Genomic DNA, 25,710 nt, shown 5'->3' on the forward strand with positions numbered 1-25,710 from the left:
GGATTTTAAGAGTTATATAAAATTCCCTCAAAATTATACAAATAATAAAATTTATAAAAGAAGAAGTATTTTTAATTTTTTATAACATTCAATAATTTTTAATAACTATGGCGAAGTATGTGAGAAATATGCACACTTAAACTCATTGTAATAAATGAGTAAGTATGTGTAAACACTTTCTTCAGGGATTATTAAAGATAACTTGCGCGTAATAAGTTTGTACTTCTTTAAAAGGCATAACAAAATGGGTCTTAATGTGCATGTCTCTCACAGACTTCGTGATAGTAACCACCCTGCCATGGCACCAAATGGTATCCTCGTATTTGAAGAGAAAGAGATCTTCTTCCTCCTCAAGTGACTTTGAGCACTTATTCTCAACAAACAACCTTCTTGGCCCTCAACAATCTACCTCATCTTCTTACCTTTCTCCTACTCTCAACCTATTTATATGAACCGACCTCCTTTGCACCACCACCTTCTCCTCCCTACTTTTTCCCTTGTTGGGACTTGTATCAACAATGATATATATAATCACAAGTCTCTGTACTTTTATTTCATGGAATTTAGTCATTCTATTTTTTATATTTTAATATTTAGGTCCAACTGTTAAAACTGTTAATTTTTTTTGTTAAATTGGTTGTTGCGATATTTTCAAATAAAAAAATATTTAGTTGGTAATCATGTAATTAAAAAATGACTTTGTAGTTAACTTGAATTTAACAACAAAAGGTTAACAATATTAATAGTTGGACCAAAATTTTGAATTCTAAAAAATAGAGTAACTAAATTCTATGAATAAAAATATAGAGATTTCTAGCACATTTTAACCTATATATAAAAATCAAGTTAAAGAGAAACTTTTGAATTACTAAATAAACATTAAATAAATCATTTAAAAAAATAGAGCTTTTAGACGTCTGAATTATACAGTTAAAAATACTAGATATATCTATAAAAAATACTAGATAAAATCATATCAATAAAATTTTTTGTATAAAAGGGTTTTATTGGTTTGAACTACACAATTGAATATATTGTTTTAAATAAATTATTATTTACTTAGTATTACAATTGTATATCAATTAAACTTAAAGATTTATCATTATAAATATCATTCAACAAATGGAAATTATTAACATTGGTAAGTTTGAAGTATCTTTAAAATATCTGAGTATCAAAGTAATGATTTTGAATAGAAAATTTCAAGACATAATCAAATGACAATGGCATCGGAAAAATATAAAAGATCATTTTAATCAGCGATAATGTAAAATTATAATATTAGTTCATCATTATCATACATTTATTTAATTAATAAATATCATACTAATTTTATTTTTAACTCACCCTTATTCACTTTTTCACTATGAAAGCTTCACTTTATAATTATGCGTTTCTATCAATTTTAATTTTATTTTATACTATTTTTCTAATTAGTATTATAATTATACTTTTATACAAATAATTTATTTGTTATTATTGTTTAAGTAATTTGCAACTCCAAAGTAATTAATTGCATCCGAATTCAAATGTTGATTGAAGAAAATGACAATGATGATAGATTGAAAAGAAGATCGAATGGAAGATGATAACGAGAATTTAGATATATTTGTAATATTATTAGTATTTATTTTAATATAGACTTTTTTAACCTTTTAAGAAGTTGAATTTTAAATTATCTTTAATTTATTCCATTGGTATTTTTGTAATACAATTAAATTATGTAATCTCAATAATTGTTTCACTTATGAAAATAAATTTTAGAAAATTAAAATTATATTATCAATTTGTAAAGTTTAATTTGATTATGTTTAACACAATTTGAATTTATTTTTAATTAATAACATTATTATTTAGTTTTAAATTGGAAAAATAAAATATAATGCATATTTGTTTAATATTGTAATAAAAATAATATAAATTTATATATTTACGTCCAACGCATGTGATATCGAAAATTAATTCATATTTAAATTTACAATGAAATTTGAGTAATACATAGAAATGGCAAAGTAGATGTACTATATTTTGGTAGGTTTTTGATGAATGAATGATGTACACAAAGATGTTTACTTTACATTCAATGGCCTTTATTAAGAGCAAAGATGAAAAGTGACTTGCATTCTACTTTGATACCTTCATGCCTTTTCGGTTTTATCTTTAAACGAGGAAATAAAAAAGATATGTAATTAATGTTAATTGAATCTTAATTTAATTAATATGGATATTGATATTAATGTAAAGGGATATGGGTTTAAATGCATTAAAGTTCATTATCCTCCTATTTATGCATTGGAGAGGGCTATAAATAATTTTACTTTAATCGATAATAAATGCTATATTTAATCTACTATTGGATTGCTTTAATTGAGAGTAAATTTTATGTTTAGTCTTGCAAATCTTTTAGAATAGCAAAACTCATCAATTTAGGTAAAATAAAAATCAATCAATAAAAATCAACAAAGGTTGGATTAAATTAGATATTTTTTGTTAAAAATTATCTTTTAGCAATTTAACTTTCAAATATGTAATTTTTGAATAGTTGGAAGGCATAATATCAAATTTAGGGCGTATTTAATAAATTGAAAATTTAAGTGTTAAAAATTAAGTAATGAATTTTTACTGTTAAATTTTATAAGTGCTAAATGTATATTAAAAACTATTCGGTAAATTAGTAAATATAAATACGGAATATAATTATGTTGTTCAGTATAAATAAATATTGATTTTAAAATATTATTTATTTTTAATTTAATCTTATTAATATTCTTATTTTAGATATTTTAGATAAAAGATATATGTGGTAATTTGAATATCTCATTTTAAAAAAATCATTTATTTTAATTTTTAATAAAATAAAATCGATTTAATATTTTATAAAATTACCTACTTGAAAATTTTATATTAAGTAAAAAAAATCAAACACATTTAAAATAATTAATGTTAAAATTTTTATTTTCAATGGTGTATCAAGCACACCCTTAGTTTTCAACGTATACATTATTTTTTATCTTTTGGCCTTTAAAATTTTTAAAGTAAATTTGACTTTGAATCTTTTAAAAGAGTTGAACTTGATTTTAACCCTTAAAAATATTCAAATTATTTTTTAAAGGAATAATGACTAAAATATTAAACTTTTTAAAATGGTAAGCCGCATAACTATCCACATGTACTCCATTTTTTTTAATTTTATGAACTTTTATAAGATTTTTAAATTTTTTGAATATTTTATAAATTTAAAATTATTTGTAGTTGTGATATATAAAACAAATAGTGTTATATTAACATGAAATATCGTGAATTGTCATGCATGTTGCCACACTAATATCATTAGAAAATTAATGTTTTATTCAATATTTCTATTAAAAATAATTTAACTTTTTGAAAAATTAATTACAATTTAATTAAAAAAAAACAATAAGAGTCAAAATTAATGTGGTGAAGGGAAAATTAATTGAATGAAAAGTTTGATATTCTAAGAATTGATTATTCGAAGGTAATTTTGAATATAAAAGGGTTAATATGTAAATTGTCACTATATTTTAAGTGAAAATTAAAATTTGTTACTATACCTCATTTTAATTGATATTTATTATTATTTTTATAAAAATTTACCATTATACTTTAATTTTATTTTTAATTTTGTTGCTTTAAAAGTTTTGCCACATTGGATTTTTCTATTAATTTTACTTTAAAATAACTTCTAGACAAAATTTAATAAAATATTTTTTATATTTTCAATAGTTAGAAATAATAAGTTAATTAATATAATATTGAAATCAAATAAAATGATCATTTTATAAAAAATAAACTTATTTTTATTTTATGATATATGTATTTCAAGTTTTATTTCATTAAATAGAAATTTTAATTTAATTTATTATTATTAATATTTATAAGTTAAATTATTAAAATAAAATATTTGAAAGAATTTTTCTATTTTCAAATAATCAAAATTAATATTGAAATGCCTCAAAAATTTTAATGTTTGACTGTTGGATTCCCATCGTAATTGAGTCTTTGTATTTGTGGTTTCGTGCTTTGTTTATGTAGTTGAGGTCAGGAGTTTAGGTCATATTTTTAAAAGTTTTACTATTTTATTTTAAAGATAACCTCTATCCTTGAATGACAAAAATAAGTTTAATTCAATTTAAACCTATGTCAAGAATAAACTTACTGGTTCATTGGTTAAGTTTCTATATTGTGTTTGGACCTATATTTTAATCTCGGGGTACATGATAGGAAACATTTTTTTTTTGCTAAGCGCTCAAATCTGGTTGGAAGTTATAAAGATTTAAAATTTGTCGTCATCTTCTATTCGTTTCTTTCTTTTTGTTGTTCTTTTCTTTTCCTTCATTTTCTTGTCTCTTTTTGATTCTTCTATTTTTCTTCTTTATTTTGATCATGGTCATAAGTAAGTATGGGTCTAGACAAAGTTATATGCCGTTAATTGTATCGATCGAAAGGTTATTGAATAAGTTTCACCATCAATTCACTAAATTCCGCAGCTTTTTTTCTTGTTTTCATAAAATGTTTTGAATTGGGATTCTTGAGCGTATTGTGTAATTTCTGATAATTACTCGTTTGGTTTCCTCTTAAGTGGGGATATCGAGAGTAGCAGACCTCAATTCGACAATTCAAGTGACCGTTATTGACCTTCCGGTACATTTGATTTTGTTGGAAGGTTTCGTGTCGAAATCTTCAACATAAAGTATTCTGTGTATAAGTGTGCATCATTGTCGATAAAACTGGTTGACTAAGTTATTGGATGATCATTTTAGGCTTCGGAGATCCTCTACATTGTTATTGCTTCGAAATCTCTTCAAGTGCATACCGAAAACCTCAAATTTTGTGAATTTCGAAAGTCAGAAAACATGGTTGTCAATGCCACACGGCCGTGTGGCAGACCGTGTAACACACTGCTTACCAAATTCGAGCCACACGGGTAGGGGACATGAATGTGTGCCCCCGTCATGTGTGGGCATGCTAATGTAGGGTTCACATGGGCCAAGGACACGGGTGTGTGTGCAGGTCGTGTATCTCACTGAGTACAAGATAAGGACCACCCGGGCCAAAGACACGAGCATGTGTTAGGCCGTATGAGACACACGGCTGATCACACAGGCGTGTGGGTCAGTTTTGAAAGTCATCTCTGGGGTCGTAAGCATTGTTAACGCAAATGTAGGCTGTCTGTAATGTATATGTATGATCTGAATTAGGCCATATGATTGCTATCTAATAATTTGAGATTGAGATTTTGATTAGCACAAATGTTTACTGAATCTGAACGACTGTGTGTACATTTTGACATCTGTAATCTGTAACTGCATTGGGTGGGAAATCATGTAAAGAAGGAAGTGACATGTTCTGATTCGGTGGCTAGACAACTACTCATATGTGAGTTCGATGTTACAAGCCTATTGATCTGGCAGCTAGGCTACAAACATTTTGAAAAGTGTCGTATCGACACTAAGCGGTGTGTAGGGGTGGATGGGTATTCTATATCCTAAATGGTGTGTTTTGATAGACGGAGATGGTGTGTAAAGGATTGGGGTAGGAATAACTGCATTTGTTTCTAATATGTTCTGTATCTGAACTAGAACTATTCGATTATAAGATTGATACAATAATTCCATATTGAATGTCTTCTAATTATCCGATACCTACTTTTATCATTGTGCTTTAGTTAAATCCATTATTGTTATGTGTTGGGTTTACAACTCATTTTGTGTTGATTGAATTTCAGGTGGGTCGCAGACTATCAGGTCGGCATAGTGGAAGCTCGGTCAATCACTTTATCACCCTTTAATTATACTATTAGTAAATTTCAGTATTCTCTAGTAATACGATATTTGATGACGATTGAATGTTGGTTGATTCTATGATTGCTATAACGTGTTGAATGATTTTCTTTTTATCTGCGAGCATAAATGTGGAGTTTTAATATCGTTAATGTAACTCTTCAAATTTGACCTTAACGTTTAGATTGGGTTTGGGGTGTTACAAATATTGAGTAGTAAAATTAAATCGCATAAGAGTTTAATGACAGATTTACTCATATTTTCAAAATATAGTGACAAATACCAAAGAAAACAAAATATAATGGAAATTTTCAATATTTACCTGTAGTGTGATGACAAATTTACACTTTAACCCAATATAAAGTTATAATATGAAATGATACATTTAAACAACATCAACACAAGTGTTTAATACATGTGTAAAATATTCAATACATTTAATAAAATTTATTGTATTTATATCTTAATGGTTGATAAATATTATATCTAACCATTTATCTTGTTTTCTCGTTGAAAGAACATAACTTAAAACAAAAAGAACTTTAAAGATGAATGATATTCTAATGAACATGTTAAGTTGATAAATTTTGATGGAAATTATTAATAATATTAATGATTTAATTGAAATTTTAAATAAAAAATTTAGGAGGATTTAATTTTAACTTTTTTTTTTATAAGTAAATTGTATTATCCAAGAAGCAGAAAAAGGAAACATGTTACATCTAGCAATCCACAACAATCAAAAGAACCTATACAAAACCTATAAACACAACGGATTACAACAATCAAAACCAGAAGCCTACTCTATACATTCCTCAAACTTCATTGCAAACATAATCGGTTATTGACAAGATATTACTCAATGAGACATCTACCACTAAGACGAAAACGTACAATATCTTTAATTTTCTTCAACAGAATTAGAAAAATTCCCAAATAGCCTACTATTCTTTTCACACCAAATAAAATACACAATTGCATTCCATGCCAATTTAAGCAAGCAGACAAGGAATGACTTACCTTTTAAACAAGAAGTTGCCCAGTTAAATTCTTAAAGCCACGTACCAACTGACTTTCTGATACCACACAAACCTAGAACAAGTTGCCATAAGCCTCTAGATTACGCACACTAAAAAACATGGTTTCGAGACTCAAAAGCATCAGAATACAAAAGACAACATCGATCATTTAATATTCTTGGAAAGCCCTAACTCCTTTTAAATTTATATCCGAAAATTTGACGGTAAAAATGACAAACATAAGTAATTAAATAAAAAGAAAAGAAAAAGAGGGAGCACTAGGAATGAGTTATACAATACAACTTCCTAGTCAGTTAAAAAGTAAATACACAGAAGCCTGTTTTTATTCCAGGATTACAACATTTCTACCATGAATCTCATCTACCCTTTTATATAAAGGAGACAACACACTATACAGCAGAGCTATGCGTATGGTAGAACATTGGATAGCTGATCATTCACCCAACTCCCGAGTTGGCTGCAGATCGAGTTAGATTGGTGGACAATACATGGGGTTGATAACATGCCATGTTATCGTCCAATCCAGCCACTAGACTGAGCGTTCTGCAAGTACTAGGTCCCTGCCTTTGGCGTGCATTCGTTTTACCTGTAAATCATATTGTGGAAGTAGTCATGGTTACACAGGTATTGGATTGATTATTGATCGGTTTGATATGGATTCGATATGGAACGATGATTCAGAGGAATTTACCCGGTTTGAGATAATCGCCTCCAATTTATGATTTGGTGGGACTGTGGATGCCCTTGAAGAAAAGATGAGCTTGCACCGATACCACTTTCCTCACTTATAAATTGCTCGGGGTAACTCGAAGATGGCGGGGACCAAACTGGAACAACTCCGCCATCCCTTTCTCTCCTACTACTACTAGATGATTCTGCTGTGGAATCCTCAGCATTTCTCAACCCGATCGGGAAGTTAAGTTGCAGGTTGCGTGCTGTTTCTGGAATCGCTTGGTTTAAAATGTCTCTCCGTTGTTCTCGATTTATATTTACAGTTCCTGGAACTTCTGCTCTGCTATCTTCTGCTGAAGATCTAAGATACAAAGAAGACTCTTCATGTTCACCTCTCAACAAGGAAGAAGTGATGCTAGGAACCATCTGATCCTCATATCTCCGTGTTGTAGCTGGAGCATTGTTCCTAGCTGGTTCAATGTTTTCCTCCATTTGTATGTCTTGCGGAAATGCAAATGGCACTGACTCGGAAGAGTCTCCGAGGCCTTCCTCAGTTCCATTCTCGATTGCAGCTCTTGAAGATGCTTCTAGTTGCCACATCTCTGAAAGTGCTTCTTGCAACCTGGATTTTGCAGCATCTATTCCTACAATAGGCAGAGGGTAATTTGACCCGAGCTCGATGCCAGCAGCTTGGAGTACAGATTCAGGAGCATTCCATGGATGGTGAATCCAATCAGTTGGTAGTCTTGCAAGTTCTGGAAGCCACCGACGGACATATTCTCCATTCGGATCGAATTTGTAACCTTCAAACTGTAAAATACTTTTAACTAGATGAGAATGCATACACTAGATATCAAACACTTGATGAAAGTGAGCTAAAAACAACTGCAGCCAAACCTGCGGATTATCGATGCGGTCGAACTCACGACCATCCGGGAGAGTACCGGATATATACTGCCAACCGAGAGCATCGCTTTCTAAATCTGCATCCAAGAGAGTATCCCAGAAATACTTCATACCCCATCTCCATGGGAGCTGCAAAACTTTGACAAAAAAACTCGATACAACAACTCGAATACGATCATGCAGCCAACCAGTGGCCCATAACTCTCTCATGCCAGCATCCACCAATGGATAACCTGTTCTTCCTTGTCTCCATGCCTTGAAATAACCCTCATTGACAACCCAAGGGAAAAACTTAAGATGTCCGAGAAGAGGCCTTTCATGGCTGTAAGGATGGTTAAAACTCAAGTATCTTGAGTATTCCCTCAAGCCAATCGACTTCAGAAACAAGTTTACACTCTCTTCACCAGCTTTGTTCCCTTCATTAGCCCATAAAACCTGCTTCATTCGGACGAGATGAAAGACTTTTCGGACACTAACCTCCCCAAAATGCAAATGGGGGGAAAGAAATGAAGTTGTTGCACTATCAGCTTTTCTTCTGTTCTTCGAGTACTCAATTAAAGGTCCATTAATGAACGTTGTCAAAGCTTTATCCGCATTGCTCCACCCTGGTGACCATGCTCGAGCTAAAAGCGCATTGCTTCCCTTCTCCAATTCATCTTCGAACACCAACACATCCGTAGTGCAAGTTAACACATCACCTACACACAGATTGAACAATAAACATGTACAGTTTTAAGGTCAGCCTCAGTTGCAATACAAGTATAAATCAATTATATTAGACCACTGTAATGCATTAACAATATGGAAAAGCTATATTAATCAACATGGTTTATTTGTAAGGTCTTTGAGGGATCATTATCCTGTACCCATAACCAGATATGCATGACGAAAGGAAGGGGCATTCAAAGGAGAATAACCTGAAGTTATTCTTTTAGGTGGAAGAAGAGGAGCCTCAGGGTCAAATGGCATGTTAAGGCATTTTTCCCAGAAAGCATTAAAAGTAGTGAAAGGGCGGCCATTATCATCATTTACATCCCAAGGTTCATAAAGCAAATCTGCATTGAACGATCGAACTGCTACACCATGGGCCGTCAATACTTCCTTTGCTCGATGATCCCTAACCAGAGATATAGGATCTGAACCCCAAAGAAAAAGGCAGTAAGTTTCCACTTATGTTAAACATAGACTTTCATTTTCCATTGCTTACTAAAATGGAACATAATCAGAAACCAAAGATTGCAGAAAGCCAAGGCATATTTAAACCACAATTATAAGAATCTATTTCTCCATTGATGCGAACCTCATAACACTCAATTACTATATCTATATATTAGATATTGATATAATCATCTTTTTGTATCGAAACTAACAAATAAAGAAAGTGGAAACCATCAATGAGAACTACTGGGAACATACTGAGAAACACAAAATTAATGAACAATCACAATTATAAGAATCTATCTCTGGATTGATGCAAGCCTCAATTGTTATATATAATCATAGTTTTGTTCAGTTTTACAAGAAAAAGGGGGGGGGGGGGAACTAACCATACAAGTGATTGAAGAAGAGCTGAGTGGCACCAGTGGATTTAACAATCTGGAGAAGAGATGAAACACTATCAGTTGATCTCTTTGTGATGAGACAAGTTCCCAGGCTCCTCAAAGAAGAATCAAGAAGAGCCAAACTATGTTTAAGCCACCATCTTGAAACCCTTCCAGGTTGATAATGGCCTTCTTCTTCAGGTGCCCATATGAAAACTGCAAAAACAGGGCCTGCCCTAACTCCAGCTAAGAGTGCTGGATTATCTTCAACTCTAAGATCCCTTCTAAACCAAACTATGCTAGACATAACTCCCGAAACAAAAACCCAGATTTTATCTTTGCTTAACTATATACCATAAGGCTCGGAATTCTTGGTTTCTAAGTGAAAAGTTTTATCTTTCTGGCTATTTTGTCAACCAAAGGAGGTTTTAAGCATTATTAATGGAGGATAATAGTGCAAATGACTAATTATTTTGTAAAGATTATTCCCTCTGTTTTTTTTTTTTTTTATTGAATATCTTCTATATATGAAGCCTGAGTGAAGAGGATTGGTTAATGGAAATGGGGGGATACACAAGAAAATTGATAGGCAATTTGCAGCCACAACTTTTTTTATTTTTATTTTTATTCAAGATTTTCAATTTCCTGTTTATCCTTTGCAACAAAAACAAAAACCGACCCACCACTCTAATTATTTCCTTCGCTTTATTTCTGTATCATATACTTTGTAATTTCAAGATATTCAAAACTCATTTTCACCATTCTTAATTTGAATCAGATTTTATTATTCTCAAATTTAAATGATTGATTTTGAGAATAAATTTTATTTGGATTGTAAATGGGTTCAGGTTGGAATAAGACCTCCAAAATGAATTTCTTTTATTAATTTTTCAATTTATTTATGTAAATACAAATTTCAATTTTATATGTAATTTGAGTGACTCAAATTCATTCTTTTATTTCATCTAAATAGCTCTCAGTTAGTACAACGCTAATAGTAACATTATCAGTAAAAAGCTTGAAAGTTTAAGCATGGTTTTATTTAATTTTAATATATACACACTTTTTCTATCGATATGATACAAATAATACATCAGTTCAAAATTTTAAATGTATGATAAGTGTTAAAATTGTATAATCTAAATTCTTGTTAAAAAAAATAATAAGATAGTGAGATCTGTGTGAGCGGAAGCCCCTACGATATGGTATAAATTGCACAAGTAGATTTTATATATAATTTTTTCTCGAAAGGGTTTCACATAATAAAATCTGTGTATTTTATTTTTTTCTATTTCTTTACGATTCATTATCATTATCAACCTTCGATTTTCATCTTTCTTTCTTTTATAATTAACTTTTTATCAAAGAAATTTTAATGAGTAAATTTTATAAAAAAATATTTATCCAAGTACAACAATCACAAATATTAGCATTTTGAAATGATTCATTTTAAACTATGAGTATTTTAAAACTTTTAAAATTTAAAAACTTGCATGCAAATCACTCAAACATTATGTTTGATAAATAATTATAAAGGTAAAAGAAAATTTATATATTATTTGAATAATTAAAATTAATAAAAGAAATTAAAGTAAATGAGGTACCTCAAGCTTTCTTTTCTTTTCTTTTCTTTTGGTAACTTATGAAAAGACAAAAAGAAATGATTTATTATAACAATATTTTCCATTTATATAATTTTATAAAATAAATGAGATATCTCAACCTGATGTTTGGGTTGAAGCAGGAGAAAGGAACATCATTTCTTTATTTCTTTATTTTCTTTTACATTATCTACTTAAATAAAAATGGTTGAATTTGTTTTACCTTTTTCTAAACTATTTGTTTCTCTTTTTTTGTTTTCTCAGCGACAATGCTAGCATCCGTATTGACTACTATTTGCCTTTTTCTCTTTTTACACCAACCCTTATTTTTTTTATTCACTTCATGTGCTTTCTATTTTTTTAGTTTGTAAATATATTTTGTAAGTTCTTCATTTACTCTATGTGCCTTCATTTTGTTTTTCAGTTTATAGATTTATTTTGTGAGTATCTTCATTGTCTTCTTAAATTGTGATGGACAAATGATGATGTTGTTGTTGAACCTTCACTAACGACCAATAGTTTTTCTTGGAAAGTGTGTTGGTCGTAGATACTTGAATTATGATTCTTTATCGACTTCTTAATATACTTCTATTTTGAAATAATAAGTAATTTCACGAGTCAATTTGGACCCATGTTGTCTTTAAGTTTTACATGTTTTTTTGTTTGTTTTCCATTGTTAAATAAGTTTTCACTTTCGAAAGTTTTTATTGTCTTGTATGTAACTTTAGCAGATTTCCTCGTCGTCTTCCCCAATTTGGTGGATGTTCGGTTCTTTTACTGATTTTGCCCGTTGCTTTGAACCATTCGAGGTTGATTTCCTTATCATGATAGTTGTTTGAATCACTTAAAATATGTTGTGTTTGAATTGTGACAAAGCCTATTATCAACATGCCGTAATATTCAATTGATGCTAAGACCGAAACCTTCATTGTGTTGATGGAGCTTATCCTTCACCACTAACATTCAAATTTAATGCATTAACTCAACAACGAACAAAAATGAAACCGAATATTATATTGATTTCATAATAAAAAATGAGATATGGGAAGAGAATGAATTATAAAATGATTGCATCTGATTCTATAAAAGAGAATTAGATGAATGATATTATCATATATCTCAACTTGAGAGATTGCATTGGAAGCTTTAGATATTGAAAGGGGACGGCCATCCACCCCATACCTTTCCTTTCTTCTTCATAAAAAAAGCTCAGATTCCATTTTTGTGTTAATGTTAAAAGTCATCTATGATGCTTCTCCTTTTTTTTATCCCATTTCTCCATCCATCCATCCATCCATCACATTTCAAATTCAATTTCTCATCTTAGATTGTGATTGTGTGCTTTTATTCTATTTAATCTAAATATTCCCAATTTCCTTTTTATTTAATATTAGAAAATAAAAAATTTATTTATATAATTTTGTAAAGTCTTAACATGGTTTTTAATGTCTGTATTATTTTTGGTTCAGTATCTAACAAAATGATATATTTTGGTAGTAAAAGTAATACTGTTAATTTTTAGTATTTATTTCAAATTTTAAAATTAATTATAGTTAATTACTAATATTATTAACTAATTACTAATTTGGTACCATAATGTATGATTTTTGTTAAATATATGTATCACATTGGATCAAAAAACAACTCAGGTACCATGTTTAAAAAAAACTATGTTAAACTCAAGTACTAAATATGTATTAAGCCTTTGTATGATTATATTTGGAATATTAATTAAAGCACCTATATGTGCAATAAGACCATGGATTTAAGAAACAGAAGATGGTAATGGGAGTGCCAATTCCAAAAGAGGATGGTGGGGTTGCCATGTGACAGTGGTCCGTCTCTTCTGTTTGTATCTTAGTTGCCATTTTCATTTTCGATCCCCGTTGATCGTCGATTAGTGGTCCCCCTTCCTCAGTCTTACCCCCTCCTCCTCAATCATTTTCAGATTTGAGTCACCTGCCGATACTACTTGCATTTCGAAAGATTTGTATAAGCCCAAACCCATCAAACTGGATGTGTTGGAATATTTAAAAGCCTAACTTAATCGAATTCGAGACCACTTTTTTAAATACAACTTAAAATTGCTTGCAGTGGGGGAGTCAGATTTTTTCTTCCGAAATTAAATTATATATTTTTAAAATAATAAAAAAAATAAATTTATTATTTTAATAATTTATATCTTTATAATTTTAAAAATTAAATTAAATTATTATTTTAATAGACTCAAAGCGTAATTTTATTGTTATTAATTTAATATTTTATAAATTATAAAAGATGTAAATGAAAACATTCCATTTTACCGAGCCACCCTGCTCCGCCACTGACTGCTTGTACCTTTACTATATATAATACGCACTTATATTTGTAAACATTCATTCAGGTTCAAGATTCTAAGCTGACGGAGAATAGGGGAGAGATTATGTCTATGTTAGAGTTAAGCAATCCAATCTGCTTTTGGGTGATTTTTTTTTTTTTTTTTTTATAAGTAGACAAATATATTTGTGTTTTATATAATATTATGGGTAAATTACACCAACAGTCTCTAAACATTGAGGTAAATGACAAAACAGTCACCTAGGTTTCATTTCAGTCACTTAACTTTCAAAAAGTAACAAAATGGTCCTTGTCGAAACCATTTTTTAAATCGAGTTTTGGAAAAGGGGAATCGACTTTAAGAAAAACGAAAACAGGAGTCGCCACCAATCTTTTTAGGTGTGATTGGATCACCTTATAAAATGTTTTATTTTTAAAACATTAATTTTGGTCTACGAAAGTTGAGAAAACGGATTCGGGAGTCGGTTACGTACGAGGAAGGGTTAGCACCCTCGTAACGCCCAAAAATTGGTACCTAATTGATTATCAATTGTCTTTAATGTCGGAAATTTGAAAGTTTTAAGATGCAATCCTCTTTAGGATATTCTAATTTTGAAAATTAGGGTTCACTTGTATCAAATGAATCAAAATATTACATCCAATAAGTTAGGAAGCAATATTTTTAAGACATTCGAAGCTAAGCTAGCCCTTTTTTGAAAATCCCTATCTCAAAACGACAAAACACCATATCCAGTAAGTTAGGACACAACGCTTTGAAATTCCAAAACAGTTGCTCGTATTTAGAAAACCTTAAAAACTTAGAAGGGTGCTTGACTATTCGAACTCAACGAGAAAAGTCGCAACCCAGTAAGTTAGGGCACTACCTTTCTCGAAGTTTCCAAATACCAAGCATTGCCTTTTTATTTTTTGAAAACTTTTGAATCTCGTTTTTAATTAACGCATGAAGAACCATATATATACATTATAACATGTAAGATAGCACATTACAATAATAGGTAGCTAAAACATGCATATAAAGGTCCTATACTAGACACATACATAAATATAGCAAATCTTAGTTACATAACAACATACATATTAAGATATACATAGCATATATTGAAGATGGATAAGCAAAATATATGAACATACAAAATAATAATTAAAAAAAGCGATGCATGATATACAATTAGACATATAAATCCATATACAAATCAAATGTGATAATAATATAAAAAATAATAATAATATAGTAACATAAATATATCAAACAAACAACACTTAATAACATTATAAAACTAACATTTAATAAAATATAACAATATATAAAAGATTTAATACGTATTTAAAATATAAAATAAAGTGAGTAATTATTTAAAAATATACATTTATAATTAAAATACAATATTTAATAATGCATGATAATAATATAGATAATATATATGTGATGAAAAACTTAAATAAATATAATGAAATATAATATGAAATATGTATAATAATAATGTAACAAATATTTTACATATAAAAATATAATAAAATAAGTAATATAATAAAAATATATAACATATAATAAAATTTATATATAATGTTACAAATAATAGAAATAGAATAATATAATTATTATATACATAACTAATGTTTATTAAAAATATATATACAAAGTATTTTAAATAAATTAAATTAAAGGTATATAAGGATTAAAATTAAATTTAATTAATGAATTTGGGGGTTAATTTGCAAAATAATAAAAATTCTGGGCCTGATTGAAATGCGCGTTAAATTCAGAGACTCACTGGGCAATTTAGCCTTAATCCCAAAACGACACCATTTCCCAAATACTGTTTTAAAATCACTGTGAGAACTAAATTGAAACAAAATTAAAATATTAGAGCTAAATTAAAAAATAAATAAAATAAAATTATAAATATAAAAAATGTGGGAGGATCAATTGAGTAATTAACCCAATCTTCAAAAACACGCGGATCCTCCCTGGGTAATCAGGTCAACACGTGGATCCTGGTCTAAAAACGATGTTGTTTTGTGCTTATTGAATTAAACCAAAACGGCACCGTTCCGTTTAGGCTATATAAGCCAAATTTTAAGTTTAAAAATCATTTCTGAAGTCTTTTTTTTTTTAAAAAAAGGAAAGAAACTCTCTGAAAGAGAGTTGGGGAGGGGCTCTCGGAGTGTCACTGGACCTCCGTCCAGGGGTTTGCGCGAGCTCACGCGCCCACGCGCCACCGTCAATGCCGTCATGTACGGCGGCCAGAATTCGAAATGTTTCAACTTCACGAAGAGATTTCAACGGTAAACTCTATCTTGATCTATTTTAATAATGTTTGCATGTTATTTAGAAGAGAAAAAAAATAAAAGCAAAGATATATCACCTCTGCTTCTGTAAAATCTACGGTGTATTATTGCAAAATATTCATATCTGATATTTTGGTATATCTCTCTGGTGTTTTTTTCTCTATGCGTGTGTACGTTTTTTCTTGTTTCCCCTATTACAGATTTGAGAAAAGGCTTTATAGCCTTAATCTACTGCCTATTTTGGAAAGAAATCGAAAGATTTCTTTCCAAACCCTGTTCTAATCTATTTGCTGCAATTTTACTTTGATTTCTTTCCTTTTTCTGCAGGTGACCGCGAGGATCTCGGTGATTCAAAGGTCGCCGGCGTGATGAATGCTAAAGCGCCGATGGTGGCACAATCGGGGGCAATGATCTCGGCAGCAAAAAGGTCGCTGGAACAGAGTCGATCGGACCTTGATTCAGGAGCTGGACTGTCGTGAGAAAGACAAGCTTCTGGACAGCGCATTAATGGCGTGTCAACAGTGCATTGATGGCCTCGATTTGGGGAGTTGAACAGATGCTCTCCGAGGCTTCCAGAAGATACTGTAGTGCTGCAGTCTTTAGGAAACCCTAGGGTTTCTTGTTTCTCTTAAGTCATTTGGGCCTTTTGGGCTGGTTTTAGATTTGGGTTAGCCTGATAGATGGATCAAGTGTTTTTAGGGGTCTGTTGTGTAACGTGTTTTAAAATTTGGGCCCGATGTGGGGTTTGGGTCTGTCTGTTATGTTTAGACATTGGGCCCCAATGTTTGGGTTTTGTAACTTGGACTTTTAATGGACTGTTTAATAAATAGATATTTATTTATTTATTTTCTTTTGTTTTATTTGAGCCCGGTCAAATTTGGGCTACTACAGCTGCCCCTCTTTGCTCATTGCTGTGTAACGGGAATCGAGCAAAAACTTATAGAAAGACCAAATTTGTCCGGTCTCATCAAATCATAGTCCTTAATCTGCTCATTGCAAACTTAAGACTGTCATGTTTGATATCTTCAATCTGCTCTTCATCGAACACAGAGACGCCAAATCGGCTTCTTCGATTTGTTCCCTTACAATACAGAAATACCAAATCATCTTGGATTTGCTTTAATGTAAACGTCTGAAGGTCAGATCTGCTATGTCTTCGATTTACTCCTTGTAAACACGAGGATGCCAAATCATCTTGGATTTGCTTCAGTATAAACATCTGAAGGTTAGATCTGCTATGTGTCTACTCTCCGTCGAATATGGAGACGTCAAATCTGTCATCTTGGATCTGCTTCAGTAAAATCATCTGAAGGCTAGATCTGCTATGTATCTGCTCTCCGTCGAAATGGAGATGCCAGATCTGTTATCTTGGATCTGCTTTGGTGTGAGAACATCCGAAAGTCAAATCTGCTATGTCTTCGATTTGTTCCTTGTAAACATAAAAATGCCAAATCATCTTGGATCTACTTCAGTATAAACATCTGAAGGTTAGATCTGCTATGTGTCTGCCCTCCGTCGAATATGGAGAAGTCAGATCTGTTATCTTGGATCTACTTTGATGTGAAAAACATCTGGAAGTCAAATCTGCTATGTCTTCGATTTACTCCTTGTTGAAGATAGAGAAGCCAAATCTTGTTATCTTGGATCTGCTTTAGTGTAAACACGTGAAGGCCAGATCTGCTATGCTTTGGTCTGTTACCCTACTGCTTAGGGGGTTAAGGTGCATCATCTTTGATCCACATAACCTGTAGAATGTATATGTGCTCATGCCTAATGATTAGGATGCTATAATCGAAGTGAGTCAAATGCTCCTAATTAGACATGTTGTGATGCAAAATGTTATGAATATGACTTCTATTCTAGATGTCACCACTCATTCCTTCATTTATCTCAAAGTATTATTCCAGCTCAGCCTGTAGGCTTGTATCATTCTTCAAATGCTACGACCCACTGAGAATATCTGTAAGATGATATTTTCTCAGAATCGAATCATTTGATTTGTCTAATCATCATTTCAGACTGGAAGAAAGAAATTTTTCAAGTTCTTTCAACCCTCACTTACGTAAATTTCTCGAACAATTGTCCTGCTTTAGTTTCCTGTATCCTCTAGAAATTTCCAGAGTAATGTGCAAAACTTCATTTTTGAAAATTATTTAGTTCATCTATTACTATTTCAATGCAACATACTTTAAGAATAATGGAAGATGAATTAATCTTGAGAATAATTAGATTTGAATGAATTTGTCAAAAATACAAGGGAAATTAATGTGAAAGCTTATTTTTGAGAAGAAATAGATTCTAAAGATAACAAACAGGACAAAATTTGGATGCCCTAGATATCGCCACTTGAACGTCTATACACCAGCTCCATGTAGTCTTTCTTGAATTCAACATGGTTTAAAAGATCCAAAGTACTTTGTTGATGCCCCAATATGTAATGCGCTTCACTCTTAGTTGAATCAGATATAGCAAGATTAAAGTGTGCTCTTTAAAATTTGAGCTGCCCTTTCTGGTTTTCAACTCAAAACCCCTTTAGTCACAAGGCGCCCTTTGCGGGTTTTCACCTTAGCCTCTCCATTTTTTTTTCGAAAACTCAAGGCGCCCTTTGCGGGTTTTCACCCTGAATTTTTCTCTCCTTTAGACAACGTACTTTTTGACTGCATCTGAATTCACTGGATTGGGCAAACTCTTCCCATCTATTTCTGCTAAGATCAATGCACCCCTAGAAAAGGCCTTTTTCACGACATACGACCCTTCCTAATTCGGCATCCATTTTCCTCTAAAGTCTTTCTGAATGGGAAGGATCTTTTTCAACACAAGACCCCCTTATAGAATTCTCTTGGTCGCACTTTCTTGTCGTAAGCCTGCATCATTCGTTTCTGATACATCTGACCATGATGAATGGCCCTTATCCTCTTTTCCTTAATCAAGTTCAACTGATCATATCGCGATTGTATCCATTCAGTCTCATCCAACTTTATTTCTGACAAGATTTAGAGAGACGGTATCTCTACTTCAATGGGTAACACTGCTTCCATCCCATAAACCAATGAGAAAGGAGTTACCCCTGTAGAAGTTCTGACGGACGTTTGATAAGCTAAGAGTGCAAATTGTAGTTTCTCATGCCAATCTCTATAAGTCTCAGTCATCTTCCCCACTATCCTCTTGATGTTCTTGTTGGCTGCTTCTACTGCCTCATTCATTTTTGGGCGATACGGAGAAGGGTTATGATGCTTAATTTTGAACTGACTACAAACTTCTGCTATCGTTCTGTTGTTCAAGTTCAATGCATTGTCTGATATGATTCTCTCAGGCATTCCATATCGACAAATGATCTTTTTCTTCAAGAATCGACTTACAGCGACTTAGTAACATTTGCGTAAGAAGCAGCCTCTACCCACTTTGTGAAGTAATCAATGACCATGAAAATAAAACGATGTTCATTTGAAGCTTTTTGTGATATTGGCCCAATGACATCCATGCCCCACATAGAAAAAGGCCATGGAGAAGTCATAACATGTAGAGGTGAAGGTGGTACATGTATCTTGTCTCTATAAATCTGACATTTATGACATTTCTTGGCGTAGTTGATACAATCCCCTTCCATGGTAGACCAATAATATCCAAACCTCATGATTTGTCTAGCCATCATGAAACCATTAGCATGTGTCCCACAAACACCCTCGTGAACTTCTTCTAAAATTAACTCACCTACATGGCCTCAACACATCTCAACAGTACTTGGTCCTTTCTTCTTTTATACAAGATGTCCCCATCCAAAACATAATCCCAAGCTAATCTCCTTAAAGTTCATTTATCATTTTTAGTTGCTTATTCTAGGTATTTACGATCTCTCACATATCGCAATATATCCTGATACCAAGGGTTATCATCCTTTTCTTCTTCCTTAATGTTACAACAACAAGCTGGTGCCTCAAATATACTCATCTGAATGGGTCTCATCTCCTCCTCTTTATTAGCTATAATCATTGAAGCCAAGGTCACTAGAGCATCTGCCATCTGGTTTTCGTCTCGCAGGATATTGAAAGTGATGTCATCGAACTCCTCAAGTAACCCCGAAACTATCTTTCGATAATTGATCAATTTAGGATCCCTTGTCTCCCATTCACCTCTAAGCTGGTAAATTACCAATGTAGACTCTCTATATACTTCCAAGGTTCTTATTCCTCGCGCTATTGCCGCTCGGAGTCCCATGATGCATGCTTCATACTCGGCCATATTGTTTGTGCAATCAAAATCTAACTTGCACGTGAATGGATAATAATCGCCATTTGGGGATATCAAGACTGCCCCGATTCCATTTCCCATTGCATTGGATGCCCCATCAAAGCTCAACTTCCAAGGATGATCCTGTGTAGCTGCTACACACATCAACTCCTCATTTGGGAAATCAAAATTCAACGACTCGTAGTCTTCTAGAGCTCTACTAGCTAGAAATTCCGTTATCACACTTCCTTTTATAGCTTTCTGACTCACATAGACTACGTCAAACTCTGAAAGCAGAATTTGCCATCTCGTCATTCTCCTATTCAACACTATTGACTCCATCATATACTTCAAAGGGTCAAGTTTTGAAATAAGCCAAGTAGTATGATATAGCATGTACTGCCAGAGCGCAACACAATTTTTTGATAGGTGAGTATCTCATTTCACATTCGGTGAATTTCTTACTGAGGTAATATATCACCTTCTTCTTTCTTCTTGACTCATCATGTTGGCCAAGCACACATCCCATGGAATTGCTGAATAATGATAAGTACAGTATTAGTGGTCTATTTGGATTGGACGGAGAAAACACCGGAGCATTCAATAAGTATTGTTTGACCTTTTCAAAAGCATTCTGGCATTCCTCATCCCAAGTACCTTGATTGTGCTTTCTAAGGAGGCAAAAGATGGGATCACACCTCTCAGTTAGTTGTGAAATAAACCGAGCAATGTAATTCAGTCTTCCTAGAAATTCTCGAACTTCCTTCTGAGTTTGTGGTGGAGGTAATTCTCGTATGGCTCTGACCTTATCTGAGTCAATTTCAATTCCCTTTTCACTGACTACGAAGCCTAATAACTTTCCCGATCTAGCTTCAAAGGTACACTTTGCTGGATTGAGCTTCAACTGAAACTTTCTCAATCTCAAGAACAATCTTCTCAAGACCTCAATATGCTCTTTTTCTGTACATGACTTGGCAATCATTTCATCAACATACACCTCAATATCCTTATGCATCATGTCGTGGAACAAGTTCACCATGGCCCGCTGGTATGTTGCCCCCGCATTCTTCAACCCAAACGGTATCACTTTGTAGCAAAAGCTACCCCACAAGGTTATGAAGGTAGTTTTATCCATGTCCTTTGGATGCATCTTTATCTAATTGTACCCCGAGAAGCCATCCATGAAAGAGAACAACGAATATCCTACCGTGTTGTCTACTAAAGTGTCGATGTGTGGCAAAGGAAAATTGTCCTTTGGGCTAGCTCTGTTCAAATCTCTGTAATCAACGCACATTCATACCTTCCCATCATTCTTAGGAACGGGCATAATGTTAGCTACCCATTCCAAGTACTTTACCTCTTGTAAGAAACCCGTATCGAACTGCTTCTTAACTTCGTCTTTTATTTTCAGAATAATATCTTGCCTCATTCTCCGCAACTTCTGTTGGACTGGCTTACAATCCTGTCTTATTGGAAGACGATGCACCACAATATTGGTATTTAACCCTGGCATATCCTGATAGGACCATGCGAAGATATCCTTGAATTCACGTAGCAACTCAATCAGTCCCTACCTTATGTCCTTGGCAATAAGTGTCCCAGTTTTCACCTCTTTTCCTTCCTCAAGGGCTACATTCTCTATTGCCTCTTTCTCATGGGGCATAATTTGTTTCTCCTCCTATTTTACCATCCTCATAAGATCTAAAGACACATCACAGTCCTGGACATCTTCAAAATCCTGAGATTCCTCTAAACACATGTCTTGCTCACGAGAGAAATCAGGATTTGTAATATCAGTGCTCATGCCATTGATATCTAGAGATCTGTGAAGTATAAAGAATATACAAATAATGAATGAATTTAAGAATGATTATTTATGTACTATGAATGAAAGAATAAGAATTGTCAAAATTTTAACGGAATATTGGTTGATAAAAATGAAACAATACTCGTTGAATTGATAAAAGTTATGTTTTATTAAAAAGATAATAGATGATCATAAGCCTATTTCACAAATGTAATTCTATTACTCCTAGGCTCTAGAGTAAAAAGAATTTTCGAGAATTACTCTGAAAAATTCCTAAAGACTACAGGAAGTTCCTCCGCAGTCCAATTGTTCAGAGAGCTTCCCGATTTGTAAGAGCGAATGCCCTCAAGGTTTCTTTGCCTCAATCCTTCATCTTGTATAGTATTAATTTGATGACTTCCTTCTGTGAGTAACCCTCTTCATATGAAGGTTTGGGATATTGGAGGGAATGTCATCGGCTCCCACTCCACTTCTCTTCTGTTAAGGCGCGCCCTTCTTCCCTTATGGCGCTTCTCAACTTCCTTCCTCCTTTGCTTATAGTCTGGTTTGAAGCCCAGACTGTAACGTCCCCCTACCCGAGACCGTTGCCGGAGTCAAGCAGGAGACATTACAAAACTTATCTTAGCACTTAAACAATTTTCGTAGTAAACTATCCATCTGCGTCACGGTCGCTAAAAAAATCATATCTCGAGTTACGAAACTCAAAATCCAATTCCGTAAATTTTCTCTGAAACTAGACTCATATATCTACTTACTAATTTTTTTATAGAATTTTTGGACAGGCTAATTAGTACAGTTTATTATAAAAAGTCTCCCCTGTTTCAGGGTTCAGCTACTCTGACCCTTGTGCACTACGAATCAAATTTCTTCCTGTACAGAAATCCAATGACTATGCGATTTGTTTCAATTAAAAAGAGACTCAATAATGAATCCATACATATAAAGTTTGAGTTCTAATTCTTAATACACAATTTATGGTGAATTTCTAAAGTCAGAACAGGGAATCCAGAAATTGTTCTAACCCTGTTTCACCAAAACATAAATATCTCATAAAATACAACTCTTTTACCTATTTTGTTTCTTCCATATAAAAATAGATTCATTAAGCTTCAATTACATATTTTATTCATCATCTAATTCACTTTATACTATTTTTGGTATATTTTCAAAGTTGGACTACTGTTACTGTCCAAATCTGTTTTAGTATAAAATGTTGATAACTAAGTTTATAACATCTTCATTTCTTCTCTCTACAACATTTACCAACAATTCCTCTTATTACTCTTCACTAACATATCAAAACATACCATACTTAAGGTTTTGGTAACATTTACAAAACATACCAAAATATTATTTAACAACTTAGATACTTTCAAAATAACCAAAAGACATCCTAGGTACAATGCCATTTTCCAAAAGATAGAAACTTCACCAATTTGAGTTTGGGGATCGCTTGTATGCTAAGTCCTTATACTTTCGTACCTAGCCTGCATGCGAAACAAACCGTCTGTGAGAATACTCTCAGTGGTATTTCTATAAACAATAGCTTAATCAACTTTAAGACATGGTAATTCAAATACATTATTGCTATTATTCAATATCAATCAAGACTTTAATAACATTTACTTTATTTACCCTTATTAACGTAACTTTCGGACACTAACGGATACACGGATCCAACCCACACTCGGGATAAGCACATAGTGCTTCATCGGAACAAATCCGAACTTTAACATTATAGTACACAAAGTACTTCATCGAACAAATCCGAACTTTAACGATGAGTCGACACATAGTGTCTCATCGACTCAATGTCGGAATATCCCAATACTTCCAATTCCTATGGCATGTCAACTATATCCGACTAGCCCGACACTGTTAATAGGGTATTCAAAATCACATTCATTTCAATATGGTAAAAATACTTACCTCAATCACATTTTCATACAATATAAATATCAAATATAGCAATAACGATTAAGCTCGGTTTATAGAAATACAAACCACTATTTATCGAATTTAATCGATATCTTCGTTCACTTTCTCTTTTCCCTTCTTTGATGACATATCCGGTGCTACGTTTGCTACTAACAATCATACAATTAAAAATCATCAATATACTAATTCATAAAACACATTTTCACTTTCTATCAAACTTTTACAAAAATTCCAATTTCGTCCTTTTTTCTTTAACTTAAGCTTCATATTCTCTTTTAATCAACTCATTAACAATTTCTAACTCATAAAATTCATTATAAAACATAAATTTTGAGCTCTATTCAACTTAATCCCTATTTAAACCTAACTTAGAATTCTTTTAATAAATCACTCAATTTTCACTTCTAACTTCAATTCCTATCAATTTAACCCATAAAACCTCAATTTATTCAACTAAATCAATATCTAAAATTTTCTATTTTCTTCATTTTAACCTCATACATGTAGAACTTTGAATTAGGCATCCATAAACATAAAAATCATAAGAAAATGAGCTAAAACAACTTACCAATAAAGCTTTAGGGCCTTAATCCTCAAATTTCCCTTTTTTTCTTTCTTTCTTTCTTTCTTTCTTTCTTTCTTTCTCACGTTTGCTCTCTGTAACTCTTTCTATGTTTCTTTACTCATTATTCTTTATTCATTATACTATATTATATTATTATTAACCTATAATAAATATAAAATTAACATGTGTAATAGCTATAACATAAAATATCTTATAGCTATTACACATATATACCAACTATTACACATGTTATATCATACATTCACACACATGGCACTTAGGTCTAATTGCTAGATTAGTCCCTTTTACTAATCTTTAATCTATAATTAAACTTTTATACCGTATGCAATTTAGTCATTATTCTAAATTCAAGCTACTTAACTTAATCAAACATTAAATAACCATTCAACTATAATTCATAAATATTTCTAATAAATATTCATGAATAAATTTCACTAAATAGTACTCAAGACTCAATTTACGATCTGTAACTTTCGGTTCATTACAATTCTCTCCCCTTAATAAATTTCGTCCTCGAAATTTACCGAAAAGAGATGGGGTATTGAGATCTCATCATTTCTTCCGGTTCCCACGTAGCTTCTTCAACACTGTGACTTCGCCATAGCACTTTTACTAAAGGAATACGTTTATTACGTAATTCTTTTACCTCTCGTGCTAGAATCTCAACTGGTTCTTCTTCATACGATAAGTCGGTCAAATCTCTACATTCTCGGTAGTAATAACATGTGAAGGATCGATCGATATCTTCTTAGCATAGAAACATGGAAGACATCGTGCATTTTCGTAGTTCGGAGGTAAGGCCAATCGATACGCCATCGGGTCCAATTCTCTCAATAACTTCGTAAGGCCCAATAAAGCGAGGACTTAATTTTCCTTTTGACCAAATCTTAGAATTTTCTTCCAAGGTGAAACCTTTAAAATACTTTATCCCCGATCGAGTATTCAATATCCCGTCGTTTCAAATC

The 25,710-nt window shown here is 32.2% G+C and overlaps 1 protein-coding gene across 2 annotated transcripts; it reads right to left on the minus strand.

Moving 5' to 3' along the window:
• Positions 1-6,988: 6,988 nt before the first annotated feature.
• On the minus strand, positions 6,989-10,648 carry LOC108457836 (cryptochrome-1-like). 2 transcript variants are annotated; one of them, XM_017757007.2, is made up of 5 exons: positions 9,967-10,639; positions 9,337-9,555; positions 8,411-9,117; positions 7,533-8,323; positions 6,989-7,427 (listed from the first exon to the last, which is right to left on the minus strand). In XM_017757007.2, exons 1-5 carry the CDS (start codon positions 10,265-10,267, stop codon positions 7,424-7,426), a joined length of 2,022 nt encoding a protein of 673 aa, XP_017612496.1. In that variant the 5' UTR covers positions 10,268-10,639; the 3' UTR covers positions 6,989-7,423. The 2 variants fall into 2 exon arrangements, with proteins under 2 accessions (XP_017612496.1, XP_017612505.1); XM_017757016.2 differs by lacking the exon at positions 6,989-7,427 and having other exon boundaries at positions 7,529-8,323; positions 9,967-10,648.
• Between the last annotated feature and the right edge of the window lie 15,062 nt (positions 10,649-25,710).

This window comes from Gossypium arboreum, chromosome 5, assembly GCF_025698485.1.
Source record: "Gossypium arboreum isolate Shixiya-1 chromosome 5, ASM2569848v2, whole genome shotgun sequence".
NCBI classification, from domain to species: Eukaryota; Viridiplantae; Streptophyta; class Magnoliopsida; order Malvales; family Malvaceae; genus Gossypium; species Gossypium arboreum.

Excerpts from the sequence above, each read along its gene's own strand:
- LOC108457836 (XM_017757007.2), bottom strand. The coding sequence starts at position 10,267 with ATGTCTAGCATAGTTTGGTTTAGAAGGGATCTTAGAGTTGAAGATAAT. Across the intron at positions 9,556-9,966 it reads CTTCTTCAATCACTTGTATG|ATCCTATATCTCTGGTTAGG; the intron begins GTTAGTTCCCCC and ends TTTGGGGTTCAG. Across the intron at positions 8,324-8,410 it reads ACCGCATCGATAATCCGCAG|TTTGAAGGTTACAAATTCGA; the intron begins GTTTGGCTGCAG and ends AGTATTTTACAG.